The sequence below is a fragment of the Fistularia commersonii genome, chromosome 4 (genome assembly GCF_037954325.1).
Source record: "Fistularia commersonii isolate RoL2024-O1a breed Wild chromosome 4, RoL_Fcom_v1.0, whole genome shotgun sequence".
Taxonomy (NCBI): Eukaryota; Metazoa; Chordata; class Actinopteri; order Syngnathiformes; family Fistulariidae; genus Fistularia; species Fistularia commersonii.
The window spans coordinates 13,653,278-13,670,202 of record NC_141287.1 but is presented as its reverse complement, the minus strand read 5'-3'; the positions used below and the strand labels follow the sequence as shown (position 1 = coordinate 13,670,202).

Sequence of the window (16,925 nt, the reverse complement as noted above, 5' to 3'; positions counted from 1 at the left end):
ATGGTTGACAGCTGATTGGCGCAGGTTAAACCCCGACTCCCCTGCCGGGACCCTTTTAGCGGGATGTTCTGCGCAGAACCCTGCCGTGACGCTGCTCTTTAGAAACGAGCCAGATTCCTTAACTTCTCGGTGAAGGTGCCACGAGGAGCTGCTGGATAGATTCACCCGGAAGTCCGTGCTGATGGAGTCTGACGTGAGTCCTGGGTCTCATGACTGGACTGAGACATGCTAGCTCCGGTCACATTAGCAATTAGACACGGTAAAAGTACACACATCTAGTACTGAGGAAGTATAGATACAGGTAAAAAGAAATGCATGCAGGTAAACTACATTGTCACAAGTAGAAGTTTGAGCTGAGATTAAGTGGACTCGGAGTAAAAGAGTTACCTCTTGGTGTCTTTTAAGATACATATATAAAAACAAAAGTTTAAAAGAAAGAAGTTTTTCTGGAAGGCAAGGTACCGCTAGTAGAAGGGACAGATATTTGTGTCAAATGAATACTTGGGTGAAGTCCTGGTACCTGAGGGTTCTCCTGTGTAGCTTCATCGCTCCCCTTCTGATGTGCCTCTGCTGTGTTCCAGGTGCGTTCCTGCATCAGGCAGGTTTTAGAGGGAGTGGATTATCTCCACCACATGAACATCATCCACTTGGACATCAAGGTGAATATTCTAGGACCCTATCCCTTCTGCACTCTTCGGCAGACTTTTACGTCCCCAAATCCCAAAAACCAAAACCTTCAAAATGCAGTCACACAAAGACCAGCTGTAGTTCTAGTGACTTGTCCCCATAGAGATTAGACCAGGGGTGGTCAAACTTTATTGGTTCAAGGGTCGGGTACGGGTCAGCACAAGATACGATACATATAAAAAAAAAATAAAAACACATTTGTTAACAGTACATATCAGACTCGTCTGATATTTGCTTTGAGAATAAAACCAGCTTGGTTTTGAAGACTCTGACGTTTGCTTGCATTTCATGCGCATACCGGTTTTTCCCTTGTAGCTTCACATCCAGCTCATTTGTGTGTCAGTATGTCCACAGTAAAGGCTAAATCACAGAGCTAATCTGTGTCATTCAGCTCAGGAAAATTCTCAAGTGTTCTCAAGTACCTCCAAAAATGAAATAATCTGTTTGAGCTCCGACATTTACTTATCCAATCATTTAATCATTCACATCAAGTATGAATTCTGTACCAATCTTTGTCGGGCCGAATTAAAAAGACCAACGGGCCAGATGTGGCCCGCGGACCGTAGTTTGCCCATCCCTGGATTAGATCATTCGCAGGTGTGTTGAGAACCTTCGGACCGTATCGGATGGCCCCGGCCGGCCCCTGGGGAAGCCACTTTCCGTCAACTGCCTGACAGAAATGCGTCCATCTTCTGTCCCCAGCCCGACAACATTCTGATGGCGGACCAGCAGGGTGACCAGATTCGGATCTGCGACTTTGGGAATGCCGTTCCTTTCACACCGGACGAGGCCCAGTACTGCAAGTACGGCACACCGGAGTTTGTCGCCCCGGAGATCGTCAACCAGACACCTGTGTCCAAAGCAACCGACATCTGGTATCTTTCCAAGGAAATATTCGGTTTGTGTTCACGGTTGAACGTCAGACTAACGCTCGTCTCTCATCTCTGGTCTCCAGGCCGATCGGAGTGATCGCCTACCTTTGGTGAGCCAGACCACCTCCCTGCTCTTCGCTGAATGTCTCGCTCCTCTTTCCGCACATCGGATGTCAATTTTTGTTTTCTCGTTTCTGCCCCCAGTCTGACGGGAGTCTCTCCGTTCGCCGGGGAAAACGACCGCGGCTCCGTCCTGAACATCAGGAACTACAACGTGGCCTTCGAGGAGGCCATGTTCGCCAACCTCTCCCGTGAAGCGAAAGGCTTCATCATCAAACTGCTGGTCGCGGATCGGCTGTGAGTCCCCTCAACAGATGGAAATATCTGGATCAGTGAATGGTTGTCCGTCTCTATATGTGGCCCTGTAATTGGTATTTGGGAGCTGTGATTGGCCCCGGCATCACCGCGATCATGAGTGCAGGAAAAGCTGTAGATAATGGATGGATGAGCGGATGGATATTTTTTTTTGTGGAGGAATCTTTGGCAGTTCCAAGCACCTTTTCCGGGAACTAAGCGGTTTCTTTGTGCATTTGGACAACATGTGAACCGGGGACCTCGGTTCCTTCAACCGTTTTCGCTTGTACTCCAAGACTTTTATGGGTCCATAGGAAGTCATGAGACGTAGCTGCTTGGCAAATGGTAGAACTCATACGCCACTTAGCAAAACTGAAAGCCTCCCCTGGAGGAGGGAGGTTCCCGGAAAGCAATTCAAGCTGGACAGGTTTGGAGCTGTGTTCAGTTATTGTGAACAGATAGGTGGAAAAATCCGTCCGGTTAGCCGGAATTCCCGGTACCGCATCTTCTCGGTCGATTTAGAAAAGAAATAAAGAAGGCGACGAAAGAAAACTGAAAAGCTTCCATCGTTTTCTTACAGGAGGCCCGATACCCAGGAATGTCTCCGGCACCCCTGGTTCAAGGTGAGACCAGATGACGTCTGGGATTCTTCTTCATCAGCTCAGCAGCGTTGTCCCTTGGAAAGGGTCGGACAAAATCTAGTTTGTAGAATATTGTTTTGATGCCTCCGCTTTTACGCAGACTCTCAGCAAGGGGGCGACCATTAGCACAGATGCCCTGAAGAAGTTTGTATCTCGGAGAAAATGGCAGGTAAGACGATTTTATCACGTCCATCTGCTTTTTGTTTCTTGCGCGACGCAGTTTGTAAACCATTTTTTTTTTTTTTTTTGTCTTGTGCGTCCGGTTCCCAGCGCTCTCTGATCAGCTACAAGTCCAAAATGGTGTTGAGGTCCATCCCTGAGCTGCTGAACGATGCCTCCAGCCACATCTCCATCGCCGTTCCCAGGCACCTCAAGGAGGGCTCGCCTTTGCCGTCGTCTTCCTCGGATTCTGATGAGGACATTGACGCGCTGCCCTTCATCCCCATGCCGCTCACCATGGAGTTCTCCGGATCCAGGATGTCTCTCAACGACCTCCAGACCAGTGAGCAGGAGACCGGGAGGCAGAACGGAACCAGTAAGCACTCCGGGTCTCCCGCTCAGGAACCGACGGAGTGCGAACCCTGTGAGGCAGATAAAGACGGGGCCGAACCGGCAGGTAAAGGCCGTCAGTGGAAAAGGTCTCCGGACAATAACGTAGGTTCCTCTGACGAAGAACTGCCCGCTGAGCTGCCGCAGAAAGCGCCGTCTAGGAAACCCCTTCAAAGGGGCTCCAGCATGGAGTCGGACAAACCCGAGGCCGTACGGCGAAAAGGGGAGCTGAGACGCGGGGCCTCCGCCGATAGCGCCCTGCTGCTCCGGATTACACCGGAGGAGGGGGCCGGAGAGGGGAACCCAGAGGATGGCAGGCAGGTTCTCAAGAAAGCCGTGTCGATGGAGCTGCCGAGGAGGAGCGCCAGCCCGGGGACCGCCAAGATGAGCCAGGAAGACTACGCCCTAAAACTGGAGCTGATGAGGCAACGGCTACTCCGCGGCGGCTCGGTGGACAACAAGATGAGCGGGTTGAGGGGCCCCCTGCTGGAAACTCTAGGAATGGGCGATGAGAAACGGGCTTTATCCGCAGATCGCTATTCTCGCAACGCTCGCCTGGGCCCGCCTCCGCTGACAAGAGCGGTGTCCAGCGATATCACAAGGGACGACGTCCCCAAACCCAAAGTTCTCTGCAAAAGTGCGTCTTTCAGTCAAGGGGATTCAGAGCCTATCCCTTTGCACCGGCGCTCAGGGGCTCCCCTGGAGATCCCCGTGGCCCAGGTGGAGGAGAGGAGGCTGAAGGAAGCCATCTCGATGTCTGCGCTGACTGAGCAGATAAAGTTCGATTCCCGTCCGGAGACTCCTCGGGACCCCTCGCCGAAACCCCCGACTCCCGAGTCCGTCGGGCAGGAGAGTCCCGTGAAAACGGAGAGCGAGGAGTCTTTTATGGAGAAGGAGACGAAGCTCGAGGAGACGGTCGGTGAAAAGACGGAGGTGTTGACGACGGACGGCAATTTTGACGAGAGGTCGAGCACGAGCGGTTTCTCCGAGAAGGACATGAGCATATCGGAGGAGTTGATCAATGAACAGGAGTACATCAGCCAGAGAGCTCCCACGCCCCCTCTAGTGGCCCAAACCTCTCGACAGGAGGAGAGGATGGAAGAAGAAGCTGAGGCAAAAGAGGAAGAAGAAAAAGAAGAACCAATGGAAGAAGTAGAGGAGACAAAGACTGAAGAAAAAGCCGATGTAGCCGAAGAAAAGGCCGAAGAGGAAGTAGTTATGCCCGCTGATCGTTCAGAGATCGTCGCAACCTCGAGCTCGGTTCCTGTGACGCTGACGCAGGAATATCCCCAACCGCAAACCGGCGTTCCAACGCATGTGACGCCAACGCCTCCCGCAAGGGTCGTTCTCCCGGACGGACGGGTCTCAGCGTACGCCAGCATTATGCAGACAATCATGGTCCCTTCCCTTCAGCCGATGGAGGAGGTACCTCTGAGCCCCTCCACGCCCGTGGTTGTGTCTGATTCTTCAGCGCCATCACTTACATCCACGCCATCGCCTGCTCTCGCCCTACCCACCAACGAGCACCCTGCCGTCTACTCGAGAGTGGCGTCTCCAGAAATAATGTCGAAAGAACCCAGTCCCCCGAAGGCCCGCTCGCATTCCTCTTCACAACAGGACCTCCCCGCAGGAGTCAACTTAGAGGACATCACCTCGGAGGAGGTCTTCGAATCACGATTTAAAAAACGGGAGTCCTCACTTTCAAGGAGCTTAAAGTTCCTGTCCAGGTCAAAGAACGAGGACAAAGTGGTGGTATCAGACCCTGCAGAGGCGGGTGAAGAGATATACCGGCCTGGGCCGATGGGGGCGCCCTTGGAGTTAGCACAAAGGAGACTGGAGGAGAAGTCCAAGTCGGTCCAGGACCTCCGTGAAGCTCAAAAGGACCAAGGCTTTATGAAGAGGCTCTCCCTACGCCTGAAGAGAAGCCCCTCGACCGAACGCAAGGAGGAAGCGACCAAAGATGAGGATTCCTCCAGACGCAGGCTTTCCTGGACTCTCGGGCGAAGAGGATCGCAGGAGAAGAAGGAAGTGGAGATGATTTGCGTGGATGGCGGCGCCGACAATGCGGCGGAGCAAAACGAGAACGAGCTGAAGAAACCCAACGAGTCGCCGGTGATGGCGATGCGCAGGAAGATCGAATCCACGGTCGCCGGTATCTCGACCAGATTTCGCAGCTACTCCGAGGAGCGGAGGTCATCGGAGGCTAAGTCAGAGTCGGAGACGAAGAAGACGCCCATCCTGTCCATGCTCCGACGTGCAACGTCGGAGAGTCGCACCATGAAGGTTCCTCAGAACCAGCTTGCATCTCAGAGCAGCAACGGAGCCTCATCGGAGTCTCTGGACTCCGTGTCCAGCCTGAAGTCGGACACCTCGAAGGGTACGATGCAACAACATCTTCCGTAGTCGTGACACTTCACACTACGGGTTAGCCAAACATAGCGATGTAGCTACAACAACAGCTACAACAACAACTTCCCCTACGTTCTGGAGGCTTGGCGGGTAACGCTGTCTTACTATGACCCCCGTCTTGTCGGCGCAGGTGCGGAGGCCGAGCGTCGGTCCCGCTGGGACCGATGGGGGCTGACCAGGGGGCGGCGGGCCAAAACGGTGTCGCAGCCCGACATACCCACGGCCATCTCCAGAGAGAACTCCATCCCTTCTCGGCAGTACTCCAGGCTGGCTTCTGGTAAGCGCTTCGGGTTCCCCGTGTGTGTCGGCGGTGAGGTACCGGGGTTCGAATTCGGCCCGCTGATCATGTGACCTCTGTTTTTTTAAATTCCGGATCCCGGGAAAGAACGCAGAATCTGATCCTGTCAGATTTGTTCCAGGTCTGGTTAGTATGTAAAAATAAATCCGGCTTGTGTTGTCCAGCATGACTGGTGGTGAAAGGTGATGACCCCCGTATCCCACGCCCGACCAAGGTCGCTCTTTCTTCTCGCATCCATGTGATTTGCACATTCCCCGTCCGTGTCGGCCTCCAGAAACCTGCAAACACATTCAGCTTTGGATACGGGAAATTTGTCAACACGGAGGTGAACTGCGATTAGCACTTCTGTGTGGAGTCTCCATGTTCTCCCTGTATCTGCGTAGGGTTCCTCAGGGTTCCCTACGCAGTCCAAAAACACACTGGAGGTTCTGTTGAGACCTTAAAGCAGACCTTAAAGGTGTGATGTGCTGGAATATCTGTGGTGTGTTCACAATCTGAGAATTTACTGGTAAACACCAACTGAACAGGATAATAATAATCATAATAATAATAATAATAATAACCTTTATTTATACTTGTAAGACCGCTGAGGTCTCTCTCATTTTCAGGGTCGACAAGTTTACAAGCAAAGCAGAGCACAGCACAACAATAAAATGAGATCAAATTAAAAAACAGGAGATAAACTAAAAACAGGTGAAAATGAGATTGAATTAAGGACAGCACGGAAGCAGTTGATAAAACTCGAAACAAGTAAAAAATGAGATCAAATTAAAAAGCACAAGGGGGTGGATAGAGCTAAAAAATAGTACAATTGGCAGTACAAATTAAGAAAACGGTAGATAAACTAAAAACAGGTGCAAATGTGATTAAATTAAAGGCAGTACGGAAGCGGTAGATAAAACTCGAAACAAGTAAGAATGAGATCAAATTAAAAACTACAAGTGGGGTGGATAAAGCTAAAGCTAGGATCATTTCAACAACAGGGGCTTTCTAACACTCTGTCGCCTCGGTAGATTTCGCCCCCGTCTTCCACATCAAGCTCCGGGACCACGTCCTGCTGGAGGGGGACCCCGTCACCCTGAGCTGCCTGCCGGCGGGGAGCCCCCAACCCCACGTCGCCTGGGTCAAAGGTAGCTACCGCACCGCCGGGAGAGAGTAGAAGGGGTTTCTCTACTCGACGTGTGAATGACTGAGTGGATTGTAGTCTCTGGATTGTTGAGATGGACTCTGTGCGAACCCTGACTCTTGGTGCGCCCCCCAGACAAGAAGCCCCTGGAGATGGACACCAGGATGAACATGATCTCCTGCCCCGACGGCCGGCAGCTGCTGATGATCATGCAGACGACCAAGAGGGACGCCGGCGTCTACGAGTGTGTGGCGTCCAACCCGCTGGCCTCCATCTCCAGCTCCTGCACCATCTCGCTCGCACGTAAGGAACGTCAGATGGCTGAGAAATCGGAGAAATTGAATTGATTTTTCTGATTCACACGTTTTCTCAGGTTTTTTTTTTTTTTTAGAATGAAAATGTAGTAAAATAGCTGAAAACCCCTTTATTTTATACTGAGTTTTTTTTAAAATCACTCTAAAGCTATCTGAAATTATATATTTTTCTAATTAACAAATAATTTTTCAAAAATAATTTCATGATGAGATCATTTCAAAATAATTTTAATAATAATTTTCAGTATATTTCCTGAAAATATAGATGAAAATTAGATTTTTTTTCACACCAAAATTTGCAGGGAAATGATTTGAAACCATAAAAACATAAAATACACAAAAATGAAATGAGTATTATTAAAATAAAATAAAATAGTATTAAAATTATAGCATCAAAACTGAAATATTTGTTTTTATGAGAGATGAGATGAGAACAACTTTATTTATCCCGAAGGAAATTGTTGCGCCAGAGTTTCAAGTAAAAAATAATTACTATTTGACAATTAGATCTTTTAAAATGACCAAATGATTAAAAAAAAACTTAATTATTTGACTTGAGGTTCCATTGAATTTCAATTGAAAATCTGACAATTTGATTCAGTAAAAATCCTTTATATTTGCTGAAAATGTATATGAAAATTAGTTTTAATTTAATTGAAACTCTTCGAATGAGCTGAAAAACCAAAAAAATACATTATTTAATTTTATTATACAAAGCATATATATAAATAACAATATAAAGTATTCATTGTTGTTTTCATTAAATGAATAATCTATATTAGATAGGTAAAAAGCCCATTAAATGAGCTGTAAATTTTTTCTGAAAATTAGGCTGTGTTCTTAAAACATTTTTAGACTTAGAAGTTTTAGACTTGGAATGTGTTTTTTAATAACTTCCTTAAATCAGTCAGAATTTTTTTTTATTATTTTTTTTTTTTTTATATATAATTTGCAGAAAAAAAAAAAAATTGAATCCAGTTAATTGAATAATCGGTCACTCGAAAACAGTGTCCTGAGATGTGGCGTGTGTTTTCCCCAGGTCTGCCCAATCGTCCGGGGACGCCGGAGATCCCCCAAAAGTACAACAACACCGCGCTGGTGCTGTGGAGGCCCTCGGACACCCTGGCCCCCTGCACCTACTCCCTGGAGAGGAGGGCCGAGGGTGGGTGGTCCTCGTCCGGACAACGGGAGATGTTTAGCGCAGAGATGGGACCATGCAAATGATTTTATATAAACCTAGAAGTCTGTTTAGATTAATTTCTGATCGATGATAATAATCGTGATGATGGTTATAATGAAGCGGCGAGAAGCCTCCAACATGTATGAACAGGAAAAAAAACAGGTTGTCATGGCAACACGTGGGCTTACAGCACACGTCGATGTGGCAAATTACATAAGAGTGTGAGAGGGACCAGGTGGGTTTTTTTAAAAAAAAAAGAAGCGTTGTGTGTTATTATGTTTTCTTTTTTTCACGGATCCGGAAATGCACCAGGATAGGAGAAGATGGAAAGATGCATGAATTTATAAAAAAGAAAAAAAAACAAAAACAAACTGCTAATTAGTACACCATTATTACCCTGTTATTACAAGGTTTTTACATGTGCGTAATTACTCTGCCTTCCCATGCAGTTGATTTTCTTTTTCTAATTGCTTCATACGAGGGCTTGAATCCATACACGCTTAAATTGCGTGTGTTTCGCAGCCCCCCTGAATGCAATACATGTGTTATAAACACTTACATCACTTAATAAATGCTTTATTACTGTGATTATCGAAGCAGATGTGGGTTGTGACGGGATGTTCTCCCCGCAGGAGAGAACAACTGGCTAATGGTGGCCACCGGCGTGGCGGACTGTTATTTCAACGTCACTGACCTGCCACTGGGAGGCGCCTTCCGCTTCCGGGTGGCCTGCGTCAACAAGGCGGGCCAGGGACCCTACAGCAACCTGTCCGAGGTGGTCAGGCTGGACGCTCTAGGTGTGTAGCTGCTAATGATCCACGCGTGCAGCTAATACACAGTAATACATAGCTATTACACATTTATTACGCACAATATAAATGACCCACAATGCATCAGTGCATACCTGCTTTTGCTTCCCCCAGAACCTGCCAATTCCACCGCCACCGTTGTGGTGAAGACGGCCCCGCCTCCGACGGCGCCCCTGGCCGCGCCAGCGACGGCCCGGGCAACGCCCCCGGCCGCGCCCCCGACCCCAGCTGCGCCCCCGCCCCAAGCCCCGCCCCCTGTAGTGATGAAATCATCTATGAAGGTCCCTCCCATCAAGCCGGCCCCCAGCAGACCGTCTCCGCCAGCGCCGGCCCAGGTCGCACCTCCCGCCGCGCCGCTACCCGCACCGCCCGCCGCCAAAACGCCGCCCGCTGCGGACGCCGCACGGCCCGCCGTCCCTACAGATAAAGCCCGTCCGGCCGCCGCTCCCCCCGTCGCCGCTCCCCCTGCGGAACCAGCCCCCGTTCCGACTTCTGTGCCCGGCAAAGCAAAGTCCACACTTAGCATCAGTGTTAGCAAGCCGCAGAGCAAGCTGAAGCCTCCGCCCGTGGTGCCGCCTAAACCCCAGAGTCCCATCATCATCAGCAGTAAAGCCCCCTCGCCGGCGGCGCAACCCCCTCCCGTCATGGGGAAGCCCATTTCGTCCGTGCCCACGTACGCGCCGGCCGCCGCCACCCGCGCCGCCGCGCCGCCTCATCCCACCCCTGGCACCACAGGCCCGCCACCGGTGATCGTCACCCCTGCTGTGGTGGTGGTCCAGAGCTTGACCCCGGTGGGGGCTCAGGCGGGGGACGGCCACAGCGCCCCCTCCGGCCGCATCACGCCATCGGGCCGGGTGACGCCCTCCGGACGCAGGACGCCGCTAGGCCGGCCCGGGGAGGGGTCCCTGCGCCAAGGGGTCCCCCAAAAGCCCTACACCTTCATGGACGAGAAGGCCAGGTGCGGAATTTGGATGTGTTCTTCTTCCTCTTCTTTGTTACTCCCGCTGTTTGACTGACCCTCACCCGCCCCTACCAACAGGGGGCGCTTCGGCGTGATCCGCGAGTGCCGCGAGAATGCTACGGGGAACCTCTACATGGCCAAGATCGTCCCGTACGAGGCCGACAGCAAGCAGCATGTGCTGCAGGAGTACGACATCCTGAAGTCGCTGCACCACGACCGCGTCATGGCGCTGCACGAGGCCTACGTCACGCCGCGCTACCTGGTGCTCATCTCTGAGTACTGCAGCGGGAAGGAGCTGCTCCACAGCCTCATCGACAGGTGCGCCAGACATCCTCGTTTTCCAGTTGCCCTCGGACTTCCCGGTGACCCTTTTCTTCCGCAGGTTCCGCTACTCAGAGGATGACGTTGTGGCCTACATGGTGCAGATCCTGCAGGGGCTGGACTACCTGCACGCCCGCCGCATCCTTCACCTGGACATCAAGCCGGACAACGTCATCATCACGCACATGAACGTGGTGAAGATCATCGACTTCGGCAGCGCGCAGACCTTCAACCCGCTGTTCCTCAAGCAGTTCAGCCCACCGGTGGGGACGCTGGAGTACATGTGTGAGTCCGCCTTGTCATGGCAGAAGGTTCTAGGCTCTCTCTGTGTGGAGACTCCATGCATTTTGTGAAGGACCACTACAAAAACAAGTGACAGTCCCGAAGTGAGGATCCTTCAGTGAAGTTCCCTTATTGTTTCCTGATTTTTGAGGAAATAATTTCATTATTTTCCGCATATTAGCTCTGTGTTGTTTTGTTGTCGCAGATCTTTTGATGTCTTCGCAAAGACGTTTACGCCATGTTTGCCCGTGGAAGTCCTTTTCATTTTGCTCCATGTGTCCCTGCAGCTCCGGAGATGTTGAAGGGGGACGTGGTCGGGCCCCCGGCGGACATCTGGAGTGTGGGCGTGCTCACCTTCATCATGTGAGTCATCCTGCTCCTTGTGCGGAGATCATAATCCAAACCGCTGTGCTAGCTGAGCTCAGTTGTTTGCCATCTTGGGTGATGCCAGGGTCTTAGCTATCCACGGGAGCTTGCTAACGCTTGGCTAAAAAGTCACAGAAGCCCCGTGTCTCAGTAAGTTACTGTGGCATTGCAGCACATCAACCTATCTAGCCTTTGCAGCTTGCTGGCATAGCTCATGCTAACACCACTTGTATTGAAAAACGAAGTAAACTTCATAAAATTGAAGCCAAGTGTCTCAACTAAGCTCAGGTGTTGCCATATTAGTCACATAGCTCCGAGAGTCTTCGCTACCTTTGGAAGCTTGCGAACACCCGGCTTTCAACGAAGGCTAACATTCCCTGAAGCTAACTATTTTGCTAACCTCAGAATCTTGCTGTGCAATACTGAACGCTAAATAAGGTCAAGTGTGATAGCTAATCTCAGTAGCTTGCCAACACAGCCACTATGAACTAAAGCAAACGGACTCAGCAAACATCACTATTGTTCTAACAAGTAGTTTGGTCAAGAAGCTAACGTAGCGCAAAGCCAGATCTTTTGAGGTAACGGCAAAAGATCGCTAACACATAGCTAAAAGTGATCCCAGGCTGTTTGCTAATAATATCTAGTCTTTCCCGACATACAACACAAATTTCAATCAGATGATGATGTTATAGAAAGTGTTAGCTGCAAGCTATCAGGTTAGCGTCCTTGCCGGTGAGAGTAACAGTTAGGTGTTGACATGATAAAGCCTGATGTTCTAAGCTTGTTACTGCTTGTATCGCTCCGGGTTCCAAGCCGTGGATCTCTGGCCTTTAAAAACCTCTTCCGCGGCTCCACAGGTTGAGCGGGAGGTCGCCTTTCCTGGAGGTCGAACCTCAGCAGACCGAATCCAAGATCCAGGCGGCCAAGTTCGACCTGTCCAAACTCTACCAGAATGTCTCCCAAAGTGCCTCTCTGTTCCTTAAAAAGATCCTCTGTAGCTACCCTTGGTAAGTCGCCCCTTTTCACGACCAAATCCCAGCGATACAAGGCTACTGACAGACGGAGCCTCTGCAGCTCCCACCTCGCCTGCCAATCAACGGCATTTCCGTTTCCCCGTTATCCGCCGTCCAAAACAAGCTTTCAAGTTCCATCTGTCAGCCAACGTCCAGAAGCACTACTCAGCCTCTGTTGTCCATGCCCTCCGGTTGATGTCGTAACTTTAAAATTAGCAATGGGGCATCCGCTCGTTACTTTATAGAAAAAGATAAGACGAGTCTCCCGATTGGCCAGTTGCTCAGCTGACAGCGGCTGAAAGGCAGAAAATGGAGCGATACGGTTGGTTGATGTCAAAGGTGGCGCGAGTGATGGAAAACGGAAATGGAAAGCTTGTTTTGGATGCAGCGTTGACGCTGTAGGAAACGCTGTCCCATAGCATTCTGGGAATGAACAAAGAATGTGGAGCATTGCTCTTTAGTCCTCTTCGAGTCGAAAGCGTGCAGGTAGGAGGCTCTTTGAGGTAAAAAAACGTCAAGAAGTTGGAGTACTTCTGTGATGACAAGAGTCGAGGGGTTCTTAACACGTTCCTATCCTTGCTGTCACGGAACAGGGCCCGCCCGTCCATCAAGGACTGCTTCAATAACTCCTGGCTTCAGGACGCTTATCTGATGCGGCTCCGTCGGCAGACTCTCACCTTCCCAACCGCCCGTCTCAAGGAATTCCTGGCTGAGCAGCAGCGCCGGCGGGAAACGGTGGCCACCAAGCACAAGGTCCTCCTGCGCTCCTACCAGAGCTCGCCGCAGACGCCGACCAGCCCCGTCGTACCAATCGTGCCGACCTCGCCCGTCAAGCAGTGAGGAGCGGCCTCCTGTCGGCAGGTTGCGGGGATTTAAAAAAAAAAAGGGATTGTTTGTTAAAAGGGATTGTTTTTGGGGGGCTGCTGCAAGATGAGACGCTGTGCCGTACAAGGGAGCGCCCCTTCAGGTCAGAGAAGACTGTGATTTAGGAGGTGCGAGGGAACTCCCAGAGGAGTTTTACAAGGTCAACCACGTTCTAATAAGGGCGTTTGTCATAATAGTACCTCAAGGTTTGTAACTTTGGATTAGGTTTTTTTTTTTTTTGTTGTAGTTGTTTGGAGGGATTAATGACTCCCTTCCTCCTCTGGCGAGAGGGAACATGTATAGTACAATAACCCACCGTGAGAGGCCTAAGCATTGCTGTTTTCTCGATGCTGTCGTCGTGACGAGATTCCGGAGCAGTGAATCCAGAGCACAAGTTGAACGACGACCAGCGTCACAAAATCCAGATGTTTCCCTACCAGCAGGAACGCTGGGTTAACTCTTTCCCCGCCAACGATGTCATTTTCCAGCGATCCACGCTTCTGCTGCTGTTATATCGTGCCTGTGTGTGTGTGTGTGTGTGAGTGTGTGAGTGGGTGGCTGAGTGTTAGCTGTGCAAGGTAGGTCATGGAAACTGGAATGGGCCGTAGGTCAGCGATGCTCCGGAGCTCAGGTGGCTGCAGCGACCCTGGAATGAGTCACCGCAGCGGGCGGAGGACGTCCGGCCCAAGAAATGGGGGTAAAAAAAAAAACCATTGGGAATCGGGTTCGGGATTGTAGCCATGGCAACCAACACTCTTAAAACAATAATGATAATAGTGAGTCAGTATCTTATGAACTGGCCGGTCAGGCTTGGCTTTCTGCTTTTTGTCCGAGAGGTGTTTTTCTTTCTTTTTTAATTTTTTTGGATGAAGTACCTTCGTAGAGTACTGAACTTTTGCGAGTAAAGATTGGGTGCATCCTCTCAAAAAAGCTAGCTAACACTTTCTAAAAGCTGCTGGGGAAAGAGTCCAGGAGGGCGCAGAACCCTGAATGTAGCTCAGATGACGGGGTGTTATGTTTTTTTTAAGAGAAGCCGGTTGAAGGTTGGGTTTGTAGCAGCTCTAGAAAAAAAGGACTGAGCTCTGGAGTCACAGAATTTCGGTAGATTCACCGCAAGGGCTAGTAGGACACCTGGAGTCCATCCGAATCTTTTTCGTTAGCATCAAGGTGAATGTTCCACCTGTCAGGGAGAAACATCTTTCAGGCTCTTCAAAGCTTCCTGAATCTCCAGAGTGGCTCCAGACTTGCACCAGGGACTCCTGCAGAACATGGGAACCCTGATAGGGCTAGCCGAGATACAGCACTGGAGCAAAGTATCAAACAGGAGGCAAAGGGTTGTTACGTTTCATTCTCGCCCGCTGCCTCCAAAGCGAAAGCTTATTTTCAAGGCCTTGAAGTTCTGCGATCAAAGTGGAGTTGGACTTTTGATGGACTTAGCGAATCAATGGTAAATTTGTAGTATACACTCACCTTCGCCCTCTGCTTCCCTTTTACAGCCCTGTTGTCTTCATGTGTTTCTAGAAAATGGGTTGGATTCCGCAGCAACCTGGGACTGAAACTCCCTTCTTTTTCTGCTCTAGATTTTGGTGTTCTCTGTTTTTTTTTGTTTTTTTTTTCGTGAGGAGCTGGAACCTTCCAGTAACTGTTGTCATTGTCCTTCATCACCTCCCAGAGATTTGCAATGGCTCACCCCAGAAGTTTCTGAATTCTGCACTGAAATGCTTCCCTAAGCGCGCAAGAGTGTAATGGTATGACTGTTAGTGTTTCGTTGCGTCAGGTTTCCACAGTCATAGCGCTGGTTCCGGCTTTTTCGATGCTCCTGACACTTCTCAAGGAATCGACGGATCAAATCTCAAAAGTTCTGCCAGGATTCGTGGACATGCTTGCAAAAACGATCTAGCTGGCAGGCTAGTACCCTCGGCCCTGCGTCCTCTTTTCTGTTAAAAACATGTCCGTACTTTGACTGCAAATGTCAAAAGTACATTCGGGATGTTTCAGCATCAACCTGTTAGCCACCGCGCATTAGCAATCCAGCTATTCCTGGCTGTTTGCTAGTGACCAATACTTGGTGGTCGTATCGATCCGGATCGTAAAAGGTGACAGGCGTGAAAGAAACGCCGGTTCATCAGAGATTAGCATCATTAGCTCAGCCTGATGCTGAGGCTCCATCCAAGTCTCAGGTCACCCTTAGAAACGTTTTCCAAATATTCCGATGCTTAAGCGGGGAAACTTCCTTTCTCTTCTCTGGTTGCTTCTCATTGGCTGTCGTAAACCAGGTCAGGACTTTTCAGGAAACTGGCATTGGTTCTTTTTTTTTTTTTGTATCTAACGCCCCCCTGTGGCTGGAGGAATGTGTTGCAGTGACTCGTGGTGAGAAACGACTAGTTTTATTCTTTTACTTTTGGTTATGAAGCCGGCGTGTGCTTGTTTATTTATGGGGTGGTTATTTGTTACAGCTTCTGCTTTTTATTTGGACAAGACAAAGAAGTCCTTCTTTGTCCTTCTGGAACCTGGCATGGAAACGGGGCATGACAGCTGCACGGGCAACGCAATAAAGGACACCTGACAAACGTACCAATCAGAGCCCTTTGTTTTGTTTCGACGGCACGGGGAAAGCCAATCACCCGCCTCCATATCGTCTCCCTCATCTCCCCTCACACCCTTTACCTTCCTGTCCACCCCCTCCATCCATGACGCTCCTCTCTGGTCTTCCTCTAGACCAGGGGTCGGCAACCTTTCACACCCAAAGAGCCATTTGGACCCCGTTTCCATGGAAAAGAAAACACTGGGAGCCGCAAATAATTGTTTATGTCTAAAATAAAGGTACCACTGTATATATTGCTTTTTATCACCTTTACACGTTGTATAAACAAGTGTGTAGTGTGTTGCTTATGAAATCCACAATTAAATTTTATTTATGGAATGAACACATTTTGAACATTTTGAGCTTTGGGCTTTTAGAGCGTGTAGCATAGCCTTGACCTGAATTTTCAAAATAAATTGGGAAAAAAATCACTGCGTCGGTAAACAATTAAAAATAAATATTTGGAAAATATCTTCATAAATATTTATTTTACCTGGTTAATGGGACTTCTGCTCCATCTGCAAATCGGGATTATGCAGGCTAGCAGGTATACCGGCTTCCACGAGTGTGACGTTTATTTTGAACGGTAAAAAATAATAAACATAATTTTATTTTAATACGTCAAAATCACAATAATCTTCAAACTTTGAACTAATATTAAAAAAATAAAAATAAAATACACTTCAATTAAATATTTACAATCTATTTTCCCAAGCCACTCGGAGCTGCAGCGTAAGGATGAAAGGGCCGCTTGTTGCCGACCCCTGGACTAGACCTCCTTCAGCCAGAGCATACCTTCTCCCCAGATCTTCACCATCTCAGGTTGACTGTATTTCCAGAATGTGCTGTCCCTCTGAAGGACTTGATCCTCTCCATCCACCGCATCTCCATCTCTCCCTCCAGTTTTCTCCTCAGTGTCTCCAAAACCAGACACCTTGACTTGTAGCCTCGCTCTCATTCTCAGTATTCCAACCTCCACCTCTCTAGATGTTCCCCACCTGCATCCTCGTAGATCGCAGTGTCGTCTGCAAAACATCGTCGCCCGTGTCGCTTCCAAAAGATAAACTTGTGTATTATTTCCACCTCTTTCTATCACACACACACACACACGCTGACCGAACCCCGACCTCCCCTCCGTGGATCTATTTTAGGAGGGGGAATGTGTCTCCGCAACACTTGTCTGGAGCCCTCAGTCATCTTCCTCATCTTCGCAATTTTCTCCCAACGTCCAAAGAAGGAGACGAGACGCTTGATGCCGCTGCTTCGACCGCCGAGTATAAAAACAGGCCGCCGTC

General features: G+C 49.6%; 1 protein-coding gene across 1 annotated transcript in view; it reads left to right on the top strand.

The window, feature by feature from the left end:
* Window positions 1–15,620, top strand: part of spegb (striated muscle enriched protein kinase b) — a 40,637-nt gene extending 25,017 nt beyond the window's left edge. The window contains exons 23-41 of the mRNA XM_086145426.1: window positions 136–193; window positions 582–659; window positions 1,390–1,562; window positions 1,643–1,669; window positions 1,764–1,916; window positions 2,494–2,536; window positions 2,655–2,723; window positions 2,825–5,480; window positions 5,643–5,789; window positions 6,824–6,940; window positions 7,072–7,239; window positions 8,290–8,412; window positions 9,063–9,227; window positions 9,354–10,197; window positions 10,279–10,518; window positions 10,583–10,806; window positions 11,091–11,166; window positions 12,027–12,176; window positions 12,776–15,620. Of these exons, the coding sequence (XP_086001552.1) occupies window positions 136–193; window positions 582–659; window positions 1,390–1,562; window positions 1,643–1,669; window positions 1,764–1,916; window positions 2,494–2,536; window positions 2,655–2,723; window positions 2,825–5,480; window positions 5,643–5,789; window positions 6,824–6,940; window positions 7,072–7,239; window positions 8,290–8,412; window positions 9,063–9,227; window positions 9,354–10,197; window positions 10,279–10,518; window positions 10,583–10,806; window positions 11,091–11,166; window positions 12,027–12,176; window positions 12,776–13,022 (5,758 nt within the window). The 3' untranslated portion in view covers window positions 13,023–15,620. The remainder of the gene's footprint in view (window positions 1–135; window positions 194–581; window positions 660–1,389; window positions 1,563–1,642; window positions 1,670–1,763; window positions 1,917–2,493; window positions 2,537–2,654; window positions 2,724–2,824; window positions 5,481–5,642; window positions 5,790–6,823; window positions 6,941–7,071; window positions 7,240–8,289; window positions 8,413–9,062; window positions 9,228–9,353; window positions 10,198–10,278; window positions 10,519–10,582; window positions 10,807–11,090; window positions 11,167–12,026; window positions 12,177–12,775) is intronic.
* Window positions 15,621–16,925: the final 1,305 nt, after the last annotated feature.